Source organism: Cicer arietinum, chromosome 5 (genome assembly GCF_000331145.2).
Source record: "Cicer arietinum cultivar CDC Frontier isolate Library 1 chromosome 5, Cicar.CDCFrontier_v2.0, whole genome shotgun sequence".
NCBI classification, from domain to species: domain Eukaryota; kingdom Viridiplantae; phylum Streptophyta; class Magnoliopsida; order Fabales; family Fabaceae; genus Cicer; species Cicer arietinum.
Window position 1 is genome coordinate 57,039,771 of NC_021164.2, and position 21,827 is coordinate 57,061,597.

Here is a 21,827-nt window from a genome sequence, read left to right on the forward strand (position 1 = left end):
GCTCTTCCTGTTTCGGATCAGAAGCCTCTTCTTGATCAAAATAGAGAAGGAGAAAAAGTAAGTATTTTGAAAGAATTTTGTTATTGTTGTCGAGAAACATATTGTTACAGCGTAGAAATTATTAATAATGAGGGAAGTGGTTAGAAATATGAAGGTAAAGCAAATGTGTGGTTTTAAGAGGGAAGTGTTCATGTTTGCTATTTTTTGTTGTTGCCATAAGGTAGGGTTATTTGGTGAGTTGAGGGGCAACCCATGAATAACAGCTAGAACTAGAAATTTAAATTATTATGGTTCATTTGTAACAAGTTCTCATGTCCATCAAATTATATTTCTACTTTCAATGAAAGGAAAATGACTACTTGTACGTATTTGGATTGCTTCAGAGATATGTTGTTCTCTCGATGTGTCATTTGTTATATACTCTAATTTTTATATTCTCAATTTTCTAGGTTCTTCATTATCTTGAAACCTTACAACCACATGAATTGCTTGAGCAAATGGTGTGTACTGCTTTCAGAGCGGCAGCCGACACACTATGTCAGACTAGTTATGGAGAATTGAAACAGATGGAGACTAAGATGCAACAACTTTACCCTACCATGGCATCTGCTTTGAGGCCTCTACAAGGTATCAAATTATTCCTTAACTTTGGCTCCTGTGAAAAGAATAATTTTCAACTCATTTCCATTTTGTTGCAGCAAATCGATTGTCTGCAGACAGTGAGACTATTGAAGACTTCAGACGACTGTGTGTCGTTTTCGAACATGTTGAAAAATTAATGTCTCTCGCAGCTTCCCTTCATCGCAAGCTTATACGAGCACCACGCCTCTCGAGAGAAATTTTTAATGATTACTACAACTTTTATATTCCAACCATGGGAACAGGCTTGACAGAAGACATTGTTGAAAAGGTAATATGCTTCTATGCTTTAAAACAACTTGTCGATTTGATAATATTCCACAAAATCTTCCCTACCATTTGAATGACACGCATTTCATCAAATCTTTCTTGCATAGGAATTTGAAAAGAAACAAGAAGTAAGGGACCATGAAAGGGAAGTGTTGTCAAATATGTTTGTTCCTCCCACTGCAAACCAGTCTTGGAGAAAGGTTTTGAGCATGGGCAATCTTCTCAATGGTCATGAACCGATCCTCAGGGAGATTATTTTTTCGTTACGCGACCGAGTGAGTGGTAATCACTATGCAGCTCGTAGCAGTACTAGTGTTTCTCAACAAGAAATTGAAACATATAGAATGTATATATCTGGAACGTCTAATGACCTACGTGTAGCACTTTCTGTTGTTTCATGTGATTAAATTTATGTTGTTTATTGGTCACAATGGTTTTAATAATTTTAAGGAATCAGTCACATTGCATCTAGTCCTCTAATCAAACCGTCAGCTAAAACTCTCCCACAAGTGAATAAAACCTAAAAAAGGAAAGAGGTTGTATGCATTATAGCAAAGAGAGATGAAAATGTAATTGAAGCTAATATATGGTTGTTCTTTTTTTATTTATATTTTTTTGAAATAATTATTTTTTATCTTGGTTGCATTTAAACTGAAAATCAGCTATCTATTACTTAAACATATCGCCTTTGTCTTGGGTCTTACCATGCCATTATTTTCATTTAGTTATTTAGAGTATTTGTTAAGAATTTAAATTTTTTTTGATTACATTTTTCTGTTCACTCTCGCAAGTTCCTTTGTTTCATTTTGGTATATGAGTACGACACTTTTTAGTAACACTGATAAATTAATGTATAGTTATTAAATTAGTTTATAAATTTGTTGGATTAAAAGAAATGTGTTTGATAAATAAATTTTTTTCAACACGTTTATTGTTTATTCTGAGATGCTATTTCAATTAACGTTTTAGTTTATAATTTTTTATATTTCTTTTTATTTATAACCTTATTTTTTTTTTTTATTCTTATGTAATACAAGATAACTATCCCGCTCAATTACCACTCTTTTACCCATTAGTCTTATATCTTTTTCTTGGTGAATAGAGTTGTATTCAATTACTTTAATTCTTTGCTAAAATAACTATAAAAAAAAATTTATGTTATTTATCTTACAAAAAATTGATTAAGATATACATTGCCATTATTATTATTATTATTATTATTATTATTATTATTATTATTATTATTATTATTATTATTATTATTATTATTATTATTACTATTATTATTATTGTGATAAAGTTAAATTTATATTTTTATGCCAATTTGTAAACAGTAAATGAATTGCATTATTTTTACTATTACTATTTATATATACGGAATTTGTTAAACTTTTAGAACTTCAATTTACACAAGTTTTACAATTTTCATAAGTCACATCATTTTTCACATGTCACACAGTTCACACAACGGAGAAGAAGAAAACAAACAAAATAAAGTAGAAAAATTAATTAAAAAAAGAAAAATGGAGTTAAACAATATGTAAGAGAGATTGAATAAACATGTCATATTTTTTATTATTTTAAATTAAATAAATGTTTTTTTTATGTCATTTTATATTGTTAAAAACTAAATTACTAAACATTTTAATTTTAATTAATTAGTTTTTCAATTATAAATTGTCCATTATGAGCCAATTTTTCAGCTATCAACTAACTTATAGCTAGGGGTCGGTATAAGCCGGGACAAACAAAACTTTGAAAGACATGAGTCTGACCTACGATTAATTGATTCATTTTTTAGGCTTAAGCATAACCTAAGACTTATCATAAGCTTTTTTTTCCGACTTGAACTAGCCTTTTTAAATGTCTGGTATGACCTGAAACCCTATTTAAAAGTCTTATTCACATTAAAATATTTAAATGTTATATTTTACAATTTTTTTTAAATAGACTAAACTATGCCTTTATATAAAAGGGAAACTAATAAAATTATAATCAAATCTAATAAAATAATAACTAACAAGTTTGCACTGCAATAACCTTCCAAAAAAAAAAAACAAAAATGAATTCATAATTAGTCTCTATAGACATATCAAGGTACATGCTCTATCCATACCAATTTATGTGATCCTCTACCCATATAACATGATGCTCTCCACATACCAATACCGATGTACATATCTATATATATTAAACAAAAAATGATTTCTCTAACAAAATGATTTTAAAAAAATCTGAAACAAACACCATTTAAACTCTAAAAAATGATTTTTGGTTTCAAAGAATAGATTTTTCCCTAAAACAAACGCACTCATTATTACCTCTCAAACAAATATGAAACGACTACTGAGTGATTGTCTAATTGAACGGCTACGAATATGGAACGACTACCGAATATAGAACCACTGCCGAGTATGAAACAACTACCAAATATGAAATGACTACTGGGTGAATGCCTAATTGATAGACTTTAAACTAGAAAATAATATTATTAATAAAAAATAATATTAATAAATAATAAGATATATATATATATATAGGTCGGCATTCATACATAATAGACTTTTTTTATATGTCCGAGTCTGACTTATTTAAATAAATAGACTTAAAAAGTAGTCTGAGCCTACTCTTTTTATTAAATAGGACATACTATAACGGACGACCTAATATATTCTCATTCCTACTTATAACTTAATTTTACCAAACATAACCTACAACTCAGGGGCAAATAGCACATCCATTCAATTATACAAACTAAGTCCAGAGAAAAAGCAAAACTCAAGGAGATAAGTGCGTCAAAAGTAGAGCTATCAATAAAGCTCCAAAGTCCAAAGCTCCCTCTCAAAAATCTCCTACTAAGTCCATAATATTAGGTCCTCTATCAAAATAAATTTTTTAAAGCCCCGACTCATTATTTCATTATTTTTTGTGGGCTTAAGTGAGTGGGCTTGTAGGCTCAATATTTTGTTAATTGAGACATTTTTTTGAAATTTATTTTTCTAAAAAAAGTATCAAAAAAAGAAAAAATTTGCGAGCAAAATTAAAAAAGTTATTTTTCTTGAAAAAATCAATTTCTTTTCTAGAATTAAGAAAATTTAAGAAAAAAAATTGTAAATATTCTTTTATCAAAAAAATTTGAAGTTTTATATATTGGAAAAAAATAAAAAAAAATTATTTTTTATAAAAATAATTATTATTTTTTTGAAAAAGTGGGCCTATAGCCCTCATTAAGTCCACAAAATTTTAAGAGCTTTCAGATTTTGGGGTATTTTAAACTATGAATTTTTTTGACTACTTTAACATGTGGGCTGAAAGGAATTATTAATTATCAAAATAGATATCAAAAGCCAAGAAAATAGATATCAAAATTCTGCATTTTTCAAATCAAGAATAGTTATTTATAATTAATAATTTCAACTTGAAGTTGGTAGTTTCTTTTCATATCCTCCAATGTCCTTCGGATTAACCAGAAACTGTATTTTAAGGATTTATGGGACATAAGAGATAGGAAAAGAAGCTATCTTTCAAGGGATACGATAAAAGAATGATGTTTAGTCAAAGTAAGAAAAATTTGATGCTTCGTTATATTTTATAAAAGAATTTACATTCTTACTTATTACTAGTAAAAAATATTTATATTATTCAAAAAAAGAGAGAAAAAGAAAAAACACCTGTATTTAGTCAACGTCATGCAGGTTATGTTGCATTAAAAATTATGAAATTAATAATTCATTTTTTCTTAAAAAAATAATAAATATTACTGTAAATTCACACACAAATGTAATATTTTGAATTGAAACTGGAAACAACACGTCTAACAACAAGACATTCAATTTAACTGTATCGGCATTTGTCAGTTGAAATAAGACAATAAAATAAACAAATTTCATAATAAATGTTAAAATTATCTCAAAATAAATGTTATTCATAATTTTTAGGCTAAATTACATCTGTGGTCCCTTAGTTTAATTTCAGGTAACGTTTTAGTCCTTTAAAATATCAAATAAAGTATGAAAATATGAGTTTATTTGAAGATTTGCGTTACGAATTTGATGAAATTTATTTTATATTGAAGAATATAATTAATTTTATGAGTTTTGATTGAATTTTTTTTTGAATTTTTGTATAAAAAAGGATATCATTGTTGAAATTTTAAAACATAAAATATCAAATTGTCACTTAAAATTAAAATAAAGGACCAAGTCGGGAAAAAAAAAGATAAAGGGCTAAAACGTTACCTGACATTAAGTTAAGGGACCACGAATGTAATTTAGCCTAATTTTTAATATAATTTTAATTAATTTTTTTTCTATACTATCTAATAATGATTACTATCTACACAACTTTTAAAATATTATTTTACTTTATAATGATATAGTAACAAATCTATCAATAATTAAAATCAATTGTTTGATAAATTAATATTTTTATTTATTTTCAATTAAGATGAGTAGTTTGATAAATTAATTGTTTTTCTTCTTACTTTTAGTTATTGTAATTGTTAATATATGTGTGTACAAATATTAAATGATACAGAAGGCCTAAAGCTTAGAATTTTAAAAGAAACAGTATATTGGATGCCAAAAACTTTTGGATTTTATGCCGTGGGTTCGAATTACTCGTGCATTTTACTCAGAACTTTTCTTTTTAGTTATAGTACAAATTAAACATAAACTACAATATTAATTATCCAAAAAAAAAGTTTTTTTTACTTCCCAAAAGAAGTTAATAATCGATATTATCATGTTTAGCCTATAATCTTTCTGTCGGGTAACTTCCAACTTTAGTTCACTTTAGGTTTTTTGTATATCCTTTGTGAAGAAAACGTTTTTGATATATCTTCTATTGGGATATACGAATAATACAATAAACAAATTGATTTTATTCTAAGCAATGAGAATCAGAGACCCACCACTAGAAATAAATATATTTAAATGTTCAATTTAATTAGTTTTTGTCAATGATACAAGCAGAAAAATCAGATTTGAAGAATAATGCTTCTCAAGCAAGTGGGCAACAACTTCATTAAATAGACTAAACAAGAATCAATAGTGTGCCTATTAATGAGGTTAATTATAATTTTGGATATGACTATTTTATTTGCACTAATTTAAGTTCTTTTTTTTTTTAAAAAAAAAAAAAAAACTAAGATTGGAGCATATAATATAACACCAAAATAAGCATCAGCTATGAGGAGTTAATCCAGAGCTGGGGTGGACAGTCCTTCTAATTGAAAAAAAACGTTCATTAAAAAATCCATTTTTGGCTAACCAATGAAAAAGAGTTTCCTTCCGCAAAGAATATTAGGTCGTATTCCAAAAACATTTTCAATTTTCATTTTAAATTACTGACAAAGAAATGAAAGACTTTTATAATAAAGATTTGTGATAGAAAATCAAACACAAATTAAGACAAATATATTTTGAGAGATAATAAAAATGTTTTGAACATTTTCAAAATTTGAAAAAGTGTTAGTCATATTTTCAAAAATTTGAAAAAAAAAATGGTGAGAAAAATATTAAATATCTATTCTCTTATGTTTATTAGTTGAAATAAAACTAAAAACAGAAAATATAAGACAAACGAACACTTAAATTTCAATGAGAATCGTTGCAGCACACTCGAGGTCAAAACAATATTAATTTTGTCCATAAGAAAAGCATAACGACTGATTTTCATTGTTATTAATCAAATCCAAAAACGTTTGAGACCAAGCTATGCCACAACAAGCTTCATAAAAAGTTAGACATGACACCACAAAAGTCTAGAGAATTTAGTGAGCCACTAGTTAAAGATTGTCCCTAATGATTTATATCTATAGTACGATTTAGTACCGACACAAATTATATTTTAAGACTAATTGAACACCCACTTAACCAAAATTTAGGGATATGTTTAAGGTTTAGTGTAACTCGTTCCAACCTGTTCTTTACACTCCAATGACTCCTAATTTTTAGTTGTATTATGTAGATAATAAGACTTTAATAAACACCATTCAATTTAAAATCTATGGTAGTTTATTAGAATTCTTGTAATAACGTATTATCGTAATAGTTATGAGTTTGAATACAATTTTTTTATTCAAATAAATACATGAGATTTTATTTATAATAATAGAGAAAATACAAGTAGGTATGTAATAAAAAGTAGGGTGAGGAACATGAGTCATATATGCTCTAGTTAACTAATGAACACTATTATTAATCGCCTAGTAAACACAGCATGGCATTTGTTATATAAACTAGACATTCTTGAATCAAATAACTATATTCGGAGTTATAAACTCAATTGTAAGTGAATAGTCCCACACCACCTAGGAATAAAAGAAATATTGGATATATAAGTGATAATTCATATTTTTAACTTTGTAAGATTTTGAGTGAAGATACAATGTTAAAGTATCTTAAAGATCTTGAATGTTAGGTGCTCTCCCTAACTCTTGCAATCCAATTCATACATTATAATCACCTTATTATGTTTAGTCATAATTGAATACACCGTAAATATTAAAACACAATTTTTAATCATAATTAAATGAATAACATCTTATAATTTGATTTCATTGTCCTTTGGGCCAATGTGCTGCCTTCTTAAGCAGTTGGTCATAATTTGATTAATGGCATATAAATTCACCTTTGATACAAAAGTGTTTAGCAAACTCAAATGCATATGTATAAGAATTGAGTTAGCAAATACCTACAAAACCAACAAGTATAGTTTACCATTGTTTAAAATTTTTGGTGTAACTTCAATTGAGTTGACATTCAACGTTGTATTTGCTTGTATGAACTGTGAGCGTCAAGAAAACTTTTGTTCGGTATTAGAGAATTTAAAAGAGTTTTTTTTTTTTTTCAAATATCTCATTTTCTCATATGATTGTGAATGATATAGAACTTGTTTTGATGAATGCAATTGAAGTTATATTTTCATCTTCAACAAATTTACTTTGTCAATTTCATACTAACAAGAATATTGGAACAAAATGCAAACAATATATGTTGAAGAAGGACATGCAAGAATCCATTTTAGATTTGTGGAGGAAAACTGTTTATTGTTATGAAGAGAAGAAGTACAAACAACTTTTGCAAATGCTTGAGCAAACATGTGTCGATGATATCATTTTCTTTGACTACGTTAGAGACACACAGTTGACTTATCAAAATAATTTTTTTGTTGAAGCATAAAACAATCGAGTGTTGTATCCGAGAAATACTATGACCAAAAGGTGTATCATTAAAACTTTTTATTTATACATGTTTGTTGGGGTAAAAACATTTTTTTTATATATGCTTTAATGGCAATAAACCTTAAGAAATAAATAATTAAGTTTTTTGAATGGTGATCTACTAATGATTGCACTTGAGTTTTATTTAAGGAACATGAATTGCATAAATGGACAAGCAAAAAGTCATTCACATTAACAAATACATAAGTATCTACTCAATAATGAAAGATCATCAAAAGGAATATATCATATATCAATCATTTAGGAGAATGATTATGCATCTTCAAGATAACATCTTCATGAATAAAGTGTCAAATATATTCATACTTATACTAAAGTATCTTAGTGATATTTGATGAACAAGACACAACATGAGCAACACTAAGAGAAATTGTTGGAAGTATTGCTCTAACAAAAGAAGTATGGAAGAACATTCACCAGAATATTATGTTTGTTATATTAAAGAACAATTGACAATAATAATCTTTTTAGAAGGACAACATGCAGTAAATTAGTTAGCATTTTGCACATGGGCTTTCCAACATTTAATGAGCAATTAAAAGTCAAGATTTGAAGGTATATTTGCAAAAACAAACATGCAGAATATTATGGAGATTGATATGTAGAATGATACTCATATTGATCTACAAATTGACCAGAAGAACATTCTAGTTTTTACAAAGGATAGTTCTGGTGCATAAAAAATCTTTATGGTTTGTCACATGATGACACTGATTTATCCAACGATAATTATGATTTATCAAGTGATCATTCTGATTTATCAATATTGTTATTTTCTTTTAAGGACATAATTAAAATAAATCATTCTCCATCGTTCAAACCTCAAGATAAAAGAATATGAAGATTACTCAAAACTATAATCAAGCCCAAAATTCAAGCTGAAGGTCCAAAGAAGCAAAACAACCTCTACATCAATGACCATATCGATATTTAGATTGATGAGTTGTGAGAAAGGACAACAAGGATGAAATGATACTATTGTTGCACTTTTTGTAGAAAGCTCAACATGCCTCAGAGATCAAGGACTAACACTGAACAGTTACTCAATCATTCATCCATATTTTCCGTACAACACATAACCAAGAACTTTCTGGTTTTATAAAAGAACATTATAGTTACTCTCTTTTAAAGACAAAATTAAAACAAATCATTTTCCGTAGTCCAAAATACAAGTTAAAGAGTATCAAGACTGCTCAAATCAATGGTCAAGCCCAAAACTCAAGTTGCATGCCCAAAGATGGAAAACAACCTCAAGATTAATGACCATATTGATCTTTAGATTGATAAGTTATGAGCAAGAACGCAAGTACATTGTACTTAAATCATTCTGCAGAAAAAACTATGCATAATTTTGATTTGGAACAGTACTAGATATGTGATAACCCATTCTCACACTCACCCACGTTTTCCATCAAACTAAAAAACAAGAACATTCTCGATTTGTCAAGAATATCATAGACAACAATATAAATACATGTTTAATTGTTTCAAAACAAATATGACACTTCACTGATGTGTTCGTCGAATATATTAAGTTTAAACTAAATATTCAGAGACTTTTATCAATTATAAATGGAAGATCAATTAGAAGATTAAGACAATAGTTTAATTTACAAATTTACCAACACTTGTTCAAGTAAGCACAAGTAAAAAATTCTTCAAACAAACTCCAACTATTTTCTCTATATATGTTGATCATTATTTACTGAGTTTGTATATATTTATCTAAAACCAAAAGTTAAGAATCATTAGATCCCAAACACTTTTATCATACAAAGTATTTGTAACTCAAGCCTATCATTTGGAAAAGTTAGAAAATGATTCAGAGTTGGACATTACATCAGAGATGAATATACTTTGGAAAACCTGAAAAATAATTAATGTTGCTGAAAGGAGGGCATTGAAGAGCAAGTTGCATGAAATAGTATAACCATAGACAACGTCAATGTGTGCACCACTAGATAAGATCAAAACAAAGGATGGTGTGAAAAGGAAGAAATGCACGAATACAAAGGACTTTGACGTGTATCGAGACCCTTAATTTTTTGAGCATGTGTTTTATTTTGATTATACAACTATTCAAGTCTCTCATCAAATACATGTGAAAACATCCCAACAAGCATCTAAACAAGCCTCCCATAAATCATCTAAACAAGTCTCTCAACAGATATCCAAACAAGCCTCATAGCAACCTGTGATGAGTGAAGTTAGAAAATATATGGATGAATTTCCTCCTTTAATTCATCCATATATTGAAGGCGTAATTAATGCTAAGGCGGATGGAAACTGTGGATATCATGTTATTGCTGTTTTACTTGGTCACAATGAAGAAAGTTGGAGCAGTGGCGGAACTTGAATGGAAATATTGGGGTAGCCAAATTTTTAAAATTTTAATGGATAAATAAAAGGTATAATATAGTATTGTATATAAAAATTTTAAATTGTAAATTATAAAAACGTTTATAAGATAAAGCTATCAGATCAAATTTTGGTTGACAATTTTAATAATTAAAGATTAGTTTCTAAAAATCTATTTTTTTTAAACACTAAAATTTTAGTTTAGTTATTATGTTTTGTCAATGTAATTTTTTTTACGCTATTAACACATCACAATCATCCATAAGTGTGACTTTAAAAGTAATTATAATAAAAGTTAAATTGTTTCATTAAATTGACGGTTATGATTAATTGACAATATAAAATATCTTTTCATTGTCGATGCATACAAATTAAATCTAAATTTTTATACTATTAATACAACTTTCTTAACTACAAGGACAAAAATAATATACATATAATTATTAACATACATTTAAACACAACAAATTATTTAAGATATCAATATTGACATAGTGTTAGAAAAAGATAAGAGTTTTGTTTGAGTATTATACGATCTATTTTAAAATTACGTGAAATTATATCTTAAATCAATAAATGCGGAATTTATTGGTGTAGTTCAATTTGGACTCAAACTCATACAAAAATATCAATCTAATTTAATTAGTTTTGGTTAAAATATTGGGATGATATGATCATTTGGTTTGATTTTTATATCTCTATATAAAATTTACAATTATATCTCTAGATAAAATTCATAACTCACTTAGTTGGAATTTAGGATGGAAAATTTAGTTTATTTTATAATTATAGTAGTTGGTTTTGTAATTTTTTTAATAAATAATTCCTTCTATTTTTTATAATAGAAATTTGGGTTATAATTTGGTCAACAAATGTATTTAATCCATAACATGATCAAATAGATCAATTTTTGTTAATCAAATTATATTTCGAATGTATCTTATAAAAAATAAAGTAATGTTATTGGAATTCAAAACTTAACACAAAATAGGACACAAATACAATACTGTATAAAATAAAGAGGGTCATATTTTGTATTTGTATTCCAATGCACATTATTGTATTTGTGTCAAATTATGTTTCAATAACATTACTAAAAAAAAAAAATAGTAGTATTTTTTAAGAAGTGGCAGACTCTTTGCTTGTAACTAGTTTGAGAAACCAACCTAACGAGAAGTGAAAGAGAATTCCATATATAGATTACGTGATAGCAACAAGATATAATCTTGTTCTTGTCATATTGTGAAAAACTTTTTCTTTGACTTTTTTTCTATTGAGGGATGCACATAATGGAGACCTATCACATGATTATATTTTCAACATTAGTTTTATTAATGAAAGTCACTAGGTTAAGGTTAAATTGAAGTTGGGATGTATATTGCCTCTACTTGCACGACATTAGAAGGACCACCGAGTGATGAGTTTGCATCATGGACTATAGCATATGCGGGACGCTTACAACATTGATATTCATTAGATTAGAACATACATCATATCACATAGCTTTGGTGACATTTTTGATTTAGAACATACATTTCAATTTTTATTTCATATCTCAGTAGTAATAAAATAAGGTCTGATGCAATAAAATGTTACACACATAAAAATCAACTTGGAGCAATAAAATAGTCAAAATAAATAAGCCTGAATAATAACATAATATAATCAAAATACAGATACAGTACTATATATACCATTCAACATAATTTAACACCATCCATTATTTGTTGTATAAGACCATCCATTATTTGACACCATATATACCATTCAACATAATTTGGGGCTTCAGGTTCAAGGGAAAGTGCACCAACACCAACATCAACATCAACATCATGCTAATGTTTCAGTAAATACAAAAATTTAATTGAAATCAATTACATTGAATTCAATTTTTTTTTTCTCGTATTAGAGTTCAAATTGAATCAAACCTCTATTGATTTAGATATAATTTTATTTAATTTAAAATTGACTATTTAAATAAAACTATTATATTTTATTTCACACTATATATGTAACGTTATCTTAAAAAATAGTGTTATAGTTAAATATTTTTTTATATTACAAAAGTTTAGTATTTTAAAAATATCAACTCGATTGAAGCCAAACAAATTCACCATGTTCTTCATTAGTTTAGTTTGAATTTTATTGTATGCTTATTACAAATATTCAACTTAAAATTTGTATATACAACAAAATAATATAGCTAATTTATTAATTAAAATTTTAAAATTCAGCACACCAGAGATTTTTAATGTGTTAATTAATTTAATTTAATTATTTTATTTTTTTGTGTAGGAAAAATAATACATACTATCATAAATTTACACGCAACTATAATGTTTGATGTGTAAATTATGTCAAACTTAAAATATAATTTTTTATTTAATAATATCGATATTTATTAATTGAGTAAATTTTATAAATAAAAATTTATATAAATATATTTTATAATTATTCTCTTTTCAAATATTAATTTAATATAAATATTTTTCGAATAAAAAAACGAAGGCAATGATTGGAGGCACCGAATAGTGAACACTCTACCCCTATATTAAAAAAACAAAAGAAAACAAAATAGTATGGCCCATGAACAACAGTAAGGAGATTTTTTAAAGAAAAATTCAGAAAGAATCCCACAAGCTTGAATTTACTTCTTTTTACCATGGAAAAGTCACGGACTCAAAACCATAAAAAAAAAAAAAGAAACAATTATATATTTTTTGATAATAAAAACAATTATATTTATAATAAATAGTGTTCAATCCACATCAATTGTTTATTGAAGATAAACAAATGTCATTTCAAAAGATTTGATAAGGTATCTTTACGAATATAAATAATATTAATACCCACATAATTTATTGGCAACCTCTCCTCCATTACGTACTCAACGCATACCATACGCATCAATTTGTTGGAAGATGTTTCTTACGGCATTGGAGTTGTTATGTTATGTAAATATTTAATATCTATCTATAACTTTTTTTGTTAAAAAAAATATAATTATCAATATGTCTCTCTTGTTCCCTAAAAAGAAAAATATCTCTCTGGTTCCCTAAAACGAAAAATATTTATCTGGTTCCCTAAAAAGAAAAATCTACTTGAAGCTTTTAATTAATCCTTCAATTGATTTCGATTGATAGTGGTGAAGTACTTGTTAATTTAAGTGTAATGATAGAAAAATATTTGAACACACAAATTTATATAATTTAATTATTTTAAAAATATATATTATTTTATTTTTATTTATCTGTGTGAATGTGACTAAATAAATATTTTTCTTAATGATATATTAGTTTTTGTTAATTTATTATTAAGATATATGTTACTCTCCAAATTTTTAGTTATAATTTGGATTTATATGTTATGTGAGCAGCTGTTTGAATGCTTAAATATCAAGATAGATAGATGTCTTTTAATTGTTGTTTTGTAACAGTTAATTATTTAGTTATTTGAATAATTAATTACTATTTTTATCTCTATTTATAAAACTTAATTAATTAAATCACGTGAATTAAAGAAATTAATTATAATATTAAATTGTTTTATTAATTTATTTTTGAAAGAAAGATAACTAATACAAGGTTTAACACAAATCGCATAAAAAAATGTAATATAATTAAAGATAACTAGGTGTAAGTAAATAAATAATTAATACACTTAGAAAATTGAAAAATGTCTTATAAAAAGAGGATAAGAGTAAATATCAAGAGGCTCTTAATTTAGTGGCAAATGTACTATTTGTTGAGTTCAAGTGTGAGTGGTTATATCTCATATTCATTAATAATGGGTTAGATGTTTGAAATATAAGAGACGACACCCTTTTACCTAATACTTTAAGGTGAAGATGTGATGTCAAAGTCTCTTTAGGTTTAAGGCATTTGACCCGTTGTTGCTCACGTGTCCCCAAACTCTCAAACAAGTGATATTAGAATCATGATTCGGTTTGGTCGGGTAGCAAGAGTAGATTCTAATGTATTAGATCGTTGTATCAAAAGTCTTTCTGACATAGTTGTTAGGATGTGTGTCTCATTGATAATAACGGCGGTGCAAATATAAAATATGAAAGACTCACACTTAATGAGAAGATTATTGAATTCAATTGTGAGTGGTTAAATCACTTATCAACTATGAATAAACTAAATATTAGATATATAAGAGTGTTTATTAATATACATAATGCCTCAAGGTTATAGTGAATATGTCATATCAAAATCTTTTATAGTCTTAGAATATTTTACTCGTTGTTGCTTATGTTTTCTTCGAACTCTCCAATAATATTAAAGTTATTATGTTTTTTTCTTCTTCTCTTAATCAATTAGATCATTTATTTATTCGATTTCTTCTTTTGAGCCTTAATGTTTTAAATTTAAAAATCCCGGTCTTTCATCAAAATTCGACCTACAACATACTATTTGGGAGTTAATAGGATTACCTTATGCCATTGTAAGTTGTCATCATTGAGAAATCGATTCAAAACACTTAAAGTATCATAACTTTTTTTATACTTAACCTTTTTTGATATTGTTTATTGTTTTAAAACCGTAAAAATCTTTAAATAATCTAAGTGTTGATCTGTGATGATTTATTTTTACTCAAATATGATTATTTTAATAGTGATAATTGATTAGGTTGATTAAATAATCAATCAAGATGATAGATAATCGATTAAGAAAGATAAATAATCGATTAAGTACTAGTTTGAATGGATTAATCGGTTAAGTTAATGATTAACTAATTAAAATGGAGTAATAACCAATTAGACAAATAACTAATTGATTAACGGCTTCCCATGAGCTTAAAAAATATAAAATAAAATAAAAATTAATTAAGATTAATCATTAACAATAAACGTTTCTCTCATTTTATAACAATACTTATATTGATAAAAAATAATAGTAAATAATTAAATCACCAATAGAATATAGAAATAAATTGAGTATATATTGATTGCTGAGGATAAAAGAAATCAATGTATGAAAATGAGGGCACAAGATGTATCAATCGTTAAACATGGCCATGAAATATTTGACCATTTTAAGACCCTCCATTTATTGCCCATCAAATCTGCGTAAACTAACAATAACCAGACGCTACAATATATCCGTGTTGCACACACTGTTGTTTTTAATTTTATTAAAATAGATATTCATTCATAGACAAAAATAATTAAATAGCTAATTATTTATTTATATTGATAAAATAAATAAAAAATAACTGAAATTCAATGTTGTTAAAATTAGAAAGGACGAAAATACAAACAAACTCATAAAATCCGAATTAATAACAATAAATTAGAAAAATCAATACAATTATAATAATCAAATTGATCAAAATATCTATCTCTATAAATTTGTAGAGTTGACGATTGTGTGATTGATTGTATTTATAAGAAAATGATCTATTAATCTGAACAAAACAAATACCACAACAAAAAGAAAAATTAAATATCAACATATTAAAGTGGCAAACGAAATAATGTTGCACTTAAACGACAAAATTAAAATAAATAAAAAAATACAAAAGAAATATCATATCTATGTCAAAATTATTTATTTAAACAAAAACAGAAAAACAAAATGCAAATGTAATTCAGAGAAAAAACGACTTTAAACCAGCATTTTTCGGTGGACGAGGAAGAAGAAGAAAAAGAGTAGATGATTGTGAAAATGAATCATGTCCATTAATTTTTCCTCTATACTCATTCGACGTTTTTTTTTTCTTTCTAATAATTCATATTCCAATTTTTTTTATTTTTTTATCAAACTACTCAATTTTCAAAACTATATATCAAAATATCATTTTTTTTCTTCTTTTTACAAGTCGCCTTTGTAAATGACGACTTCCTTAAGGAATCTCACATTTGCAAGGATGATTTTCTTAAACAATTTTTTTTTCTTCTTCAAATTAACAATATATATATATAATTCATAAAAATACATAAACACAAATTTTCAATTACATAGATTAACTAGAGTTGTCTGGAACATTTGAACAATATTTTCGAGTATGACCAGTTAATTGACATATTATGCATTTTCTCGATACTTTTACAATTTCTTAACAAATATATATATAATTCATTCATAAAAAACAACATAAAAAATTTTATAAAAATTACGGTAAAATTAATGTAAGTAGTGACCAAAGGAGACAAAGTGTCGAAAAATTATATTAGACACCTTCTTATTATTTTCTAACTTCAACTTTACTTCAAGTAAGTAAGGTTGCATCCAAAATGAACTCGAATACCTTCAATTTTGTACTTACATTAATTTTATCGTATTTTTTTATAAAATTTATAATGTTTTTTTATGAATTCATACAAGAAAATACGAACTATATCTGTTAACTGGTCATATAATAAAATATTGTTTAAACGTTACAGACAACACTAGTCAATCTATGTAATTTAAAATTTGTGCTTATGTATTTTTATGAATTATATATATATATATATATATATATTATTTTTTTTTAATTTGAAAAAAAATTGTTTTTTTGTTTTTCTGAAAATTGCTTAAGGGAATTTGCAAATGCGGACTTCTTTAAGGAAATCGCTATTTGCCAAGGTGACCTATAAGAGAGAAATAAAAAGAGGTATTTTGATATATAGTTTTGAAAAAGGAGTAGTTTGGTAAATAATTTTAGAATATGGAATATTGAAAAAGAAAAAAAACCAATTTTATTTTTATTTTAAAATGATGAAAAAGACTGAGAGGTGGAGATAGTGTACAAGGAGAGTTAGTGGGGAGGATCCAAGTTTTAGTGATAGTTGAAAGAAAGAGAAAACTAAGTTTTTTGACCCACTTTATTCTTAAAATAACATCAGTTGATTATAAGTGGCTTCAAATTTAATTTTGTCAAATCATACAAATTCGAGTCTCTCATTAACATGTCAAATTTTGATCGATTTTTTCATCCATTTAAGTGGTTTCGACTAGTGTGGATCATACAGTTGGTTAAATTTAGGTAACGAGTGTTAATTTCATTTTATTATTAAACTAATTTTTTTTAAATAAAACATTTAGTTTTCAATTTTTCTTTTTGGGTTCAACTTTTAATATTTTTTATCAAACAACACATTTATTATATTAATGATAATGATATAATAATTAAGTGAGACAGATAAATTTACTTTTAAAAAATTTAATTAATTAATTTAATATATAAATATGTATTTTATTAATTAATTTAATTGATAAAATAATTAAAATAATTTTTAATGATACATTTATAATTTTAATATATAGAAGAATTACGAAGACAAATATTTAAGACATTTAAAATATGTTTAATGAGAAAAAAACTCAATAACTAGTAAGCGTGTATGAAAAAACAAGACAGTAGGAGTAGGGATGACAATTAGACCCATATTCAGTGGGCACCTGCAAAAAAAGCCCACAATGGGTAGGGTAAAAACCCGCATATTGGGTATGGGCATGAGGAAGGGTAATTACCCGCAAAATTAAGTGGGTATGGGTGCGGGGACGGGTACTATACCCACCCCGCCCCGCCCCGCACCCGCACTTATATAAATATATTATTTATTTATTTATTTATTATATTAGTGTTTAGTTTAATTAATTATTTTCTTTTATGTTTTAACATCTATTAATATCATTGGACCATTACAATATTTATAATTGAAATATAAACGTTTGCAAATTTTTTTAGAATCTGATTATGATAAATAGTAAATAATTGTGATTTTATAACTAATAGTTATATCTTATTAATCGTGACTTTATAATTATACTTGCAACTTTGTATCAAGTATCTCAGATAATATTGTCGTATGACTTGCAACTTCACAAAATATTATTATGGATATTTAAATATGCATTGTAACCAGTGTTCATTTCAAATGTTTTGAGTTAGAAAATATTTTGGTTTATAATATTTTATGATTGGATTTAAGATATTTGAATAATTTTAAATTTTAATCACAATAATATCATTTATTTATCGATTTTTTTTAGTTAAAGTGTGAATAACGGGTATGGGTACGGGCACTTAAGTATCTAGAGGGTAAATGTACTGGTATTAAAGTTGATACCCAAGAGAGTACGGATATGGGTATTTTTTTAAATCGCGGGTACGGAGACGGGTACTATAATACCCTACCCATACCCTACCCATTGCCATCCCTAAGTAGGAGGGTGGGGAAAGAGAGTGGAGAACCGCCGGTGGTGAATGGTAAACCTGTCACATCAAGAGGGGCCCAAATGTAAATTTGCCAATACTATTATAATTGCCTTCCACTCTCTTCTATTAGTCAATTTAGATTTAATATATTTTTCTTAAACATGAATGTGTGAAAAAATATATCTGTTTATTTTTCAAGACATTCATTAATGAGTAAATAGCGTAAATGTAAATCAACATTTTAGTTGTGTTAAAAGAAAAATATTTTATTCTCTCCAATTTATGAAATAATAATATTATTTTAAACTAATGACAGTCAATTTAATTTATTTATTAAAATGCTCTTATATCTTTTTAAAAAATATACAAAAAGAAAGTAAAAATTTTAGATATTGTCTTCTTTTTTGAAAAGCCAAATAATTGAAATTCAATAAGAGCTATTAAAATAAAAAGTATCAAAATAGAAAAGAGTACAAATAATACCTTAAAAAGTTAAAAACAAAAACAACCCCAATTAAATATAACATAACAGGATATATCAAACCTCAAATCAAAACCTAAAACAAAAATAATGTCTAAAACCTAATTGGTTGAATGCACCAATATTGTAATTCAAATTGAAATTCCTTCACATGTGATTTAAGTCAAATCTAGGATAAAAGCATGATGATTTCAATTATTTGGTTCATATTTTCTTCTCGATAACTAAAAATCACACTATTCCTTTATTTTCAAATAGACCAAATCGTCAACTAAATAGATTTGAGCCTCTAGCACACCATCCAGCTACATACAGACAGGCCATCAAATTGTATATCATGAATCAAACCACTAATTATTAGTGTCTTAAACACCGATGAATCTAGTAATAAATGTATAAGGGGGGTCAAATATAAAGAAAAAAAAAGTTTTTTTTTAATACAAAATAGAGTAATACAAGATCGTCAGATGTCAAAAATATGGTGACTAGACCCAAATGTGAGTGTCTTAACTAAGGTGTTAGCAACCCCATTTCCTTGTCGTCTAATACTTAACCACAACATTTGAATGACTATGAATAATGAACCTCTAATGAGCAATAATGAATCAAAATTGAGATAAATTAGGAGCAAAAGAAACCATCACTTATAACTACTTGTTTCGAGTCAAACCCATAAATCACTTTGAACACTCCAAACCTCTCTCCTTTTTACATTAAGAACAAATTAAAACCATGAAGAAAATGCCTTCACAAAGTGAAAAGGATCTGAAGAGCATGAAAATGATCTATATTTAATAAATTAGGATGAATTTTATTTATTTTAATTTGGTTTGTAATAATTCTTAGTTTGCTTTAATTTGGAATTGTAATAGTTTTAATTTATATTTAATTGATGTCGTATGTAAGTGAATATACTTCGCTTCCTTACATTTAGTTTATTTTTAAAAATGTGATGTAAGCCCAATATAGACCTAGTGAATGGTTCCACTTATGGCCCATGTTGATTTTGGGGTTTTATACTTTAAGTAGGGTTTATAACCTCATTTTAAAAAAATAAGTTTGAAATGAATTATAGTTTTCTCTTAATGAGAATCTTGAGTGATAAATATATCCTCTTTAAATTATTGGATTAGAAGCTGTTTAAATCTTATCCATGACTTTCTTACTATTGTGGTTATTTTTTATTGGCTTATCAAGCATCTTTGGTTGTAGCGCCTTCTTCATCTTCTCAACCTAACTCATCTTTGGTGCTTCCACCCTCTTTTCATTTTGTCACTTTATGTGAATAAACCATTTGATTAAATCTTCAATCTCTTGTGGAAGTACTTAAATCCATATCGCAAAATGACTTTTATCATATCGCAAGAAGCACCTCATGCTAGTAACCTTCCAAAAGTGTTAATCTACATTGCATTTAAGAAAACATGTGGGACGAGCTTTTCAACTTCAAAGTATTAACGTATAAAATTGATCGATTCATATATCAAGTTTAATATACGTAAGTATTTGTGATTCTAATTAATATGGTATCTTTCTTCTAATAATGGCATGTAGTGGATATACTTTATTTTCCCACAAGCTTAAATTACATATTTTTCAAATGCTCCAAGCTAATATAGTAGACGGACAATGCATGACATCATCATGTCTTTGAAATATAAAATAAAATCAACTCCTTCACAATTGAAACGTGGTGCAAGATATCAAATATAGATTTTTTATTTTATTTTAATTTCCAAATTTTGAATTTTTAAGTTTGAGTACATCATCGCTCATGTTAGAGTCCATATTAGTGAGTTAATAGTGTTAACACTCAAATTATTTGGAAATAGTACGCTAATTATTAATATGCAAGTATATGTTAGAAGTGAGAATCATTTGCAAGACCATCTTATTACTTAACCTATGACTTAGTTGATTGGAGATATCTTTTCGATGTGTTAAATCATATGGATTTTCATGCGAAATGGATCAAGTGAATGAAAATGTGTGTCATCAATGTACGTTACACAATTTTTATGAATAAATACAATGTGGGTCTCATTTTTCATGTAGGGGAATGAGACAAGGCGATCCATTGTCTCCTTATCTCTTAATCCATTGTGCTGAAGGTCTCACAACTCTGATTAAGTAGTTGGATTGAGAGTCATGGTATCCTCTATAGTGTGCAAGTCTTTCGTCGGGCACCTATCATTTCACATTTATTATTCGTGGATGCAATTTATTATTCTTTTGGGTTATGGAAAGAGAGGTTGGAGGAGTTTAATATATTTTATCTGCTTATTCCCCCACCATCAAGACAATTTATCAACATGTAGAAGTGGCAAAAGTATTTTAGCAAAAATGTGGATGAGACTATGAGAACCACTATCTCGAGGATTATGGACACATATTGGTCTTCACTCCATGATTGATAGAAGCAAAAAATATATCTTTAATTACATAAAATATAGAATATTGAAGAGAACCATCGGTTAGAGCAACAAAATGTTATCTCAAGTTGGTAGAGAAACCCTCCTTAAATTTGTAGTACAAGTTATCCCATCTTATTGTATGAGTTTCTTCCTTCTCCCTAATTCAGTAGTGAAAGATATTCACAATCATGAATTTCTTTTGGTGGAGTTTTAATAAAAGAAGCAAGAGAAGAATTATAATTGGTCATGTTGGAACAAATTGACTATAAGA

General features: G+C 26.7%; 1 protein-coding gene across 3 annotated transcripts in view; it reads left to right on the forward strand.

Moving 5' to 3' along the window:
* Positions 1 to 1,517, forward strand: part of LOC101512643 (uncharacterized) — an 11,843-nt gene extending 10,326 nt beyond the window's left edge. For all 3 annotated transcript variants that reach the window (XM_012715874.3, XM_004500247.4, XM_012715876.3), the window contains exons 20-23: positions 1 to 57; positions 450 to 627; positions 699 to 910; positions 1,017 to 1,517. In XM_012715874.3, the coding sequence (XP_012571328.1) occupies positions 1 to 57; positions 450 to 627; positions 699 to 910; positions 1,017 to 1,316 (747 nt within the window). In that variant the 3' untranslated portion in view covers positions 1,317 to 1,517. The remainder of the gene's footprint in view (positions 58 to 449; positions 628 to 698; positions 911 to 1,016) is intronic.
* The last annotated feature ends 20,310 nt before the right edge of the window (positions 1,518 to 21,827 follow it).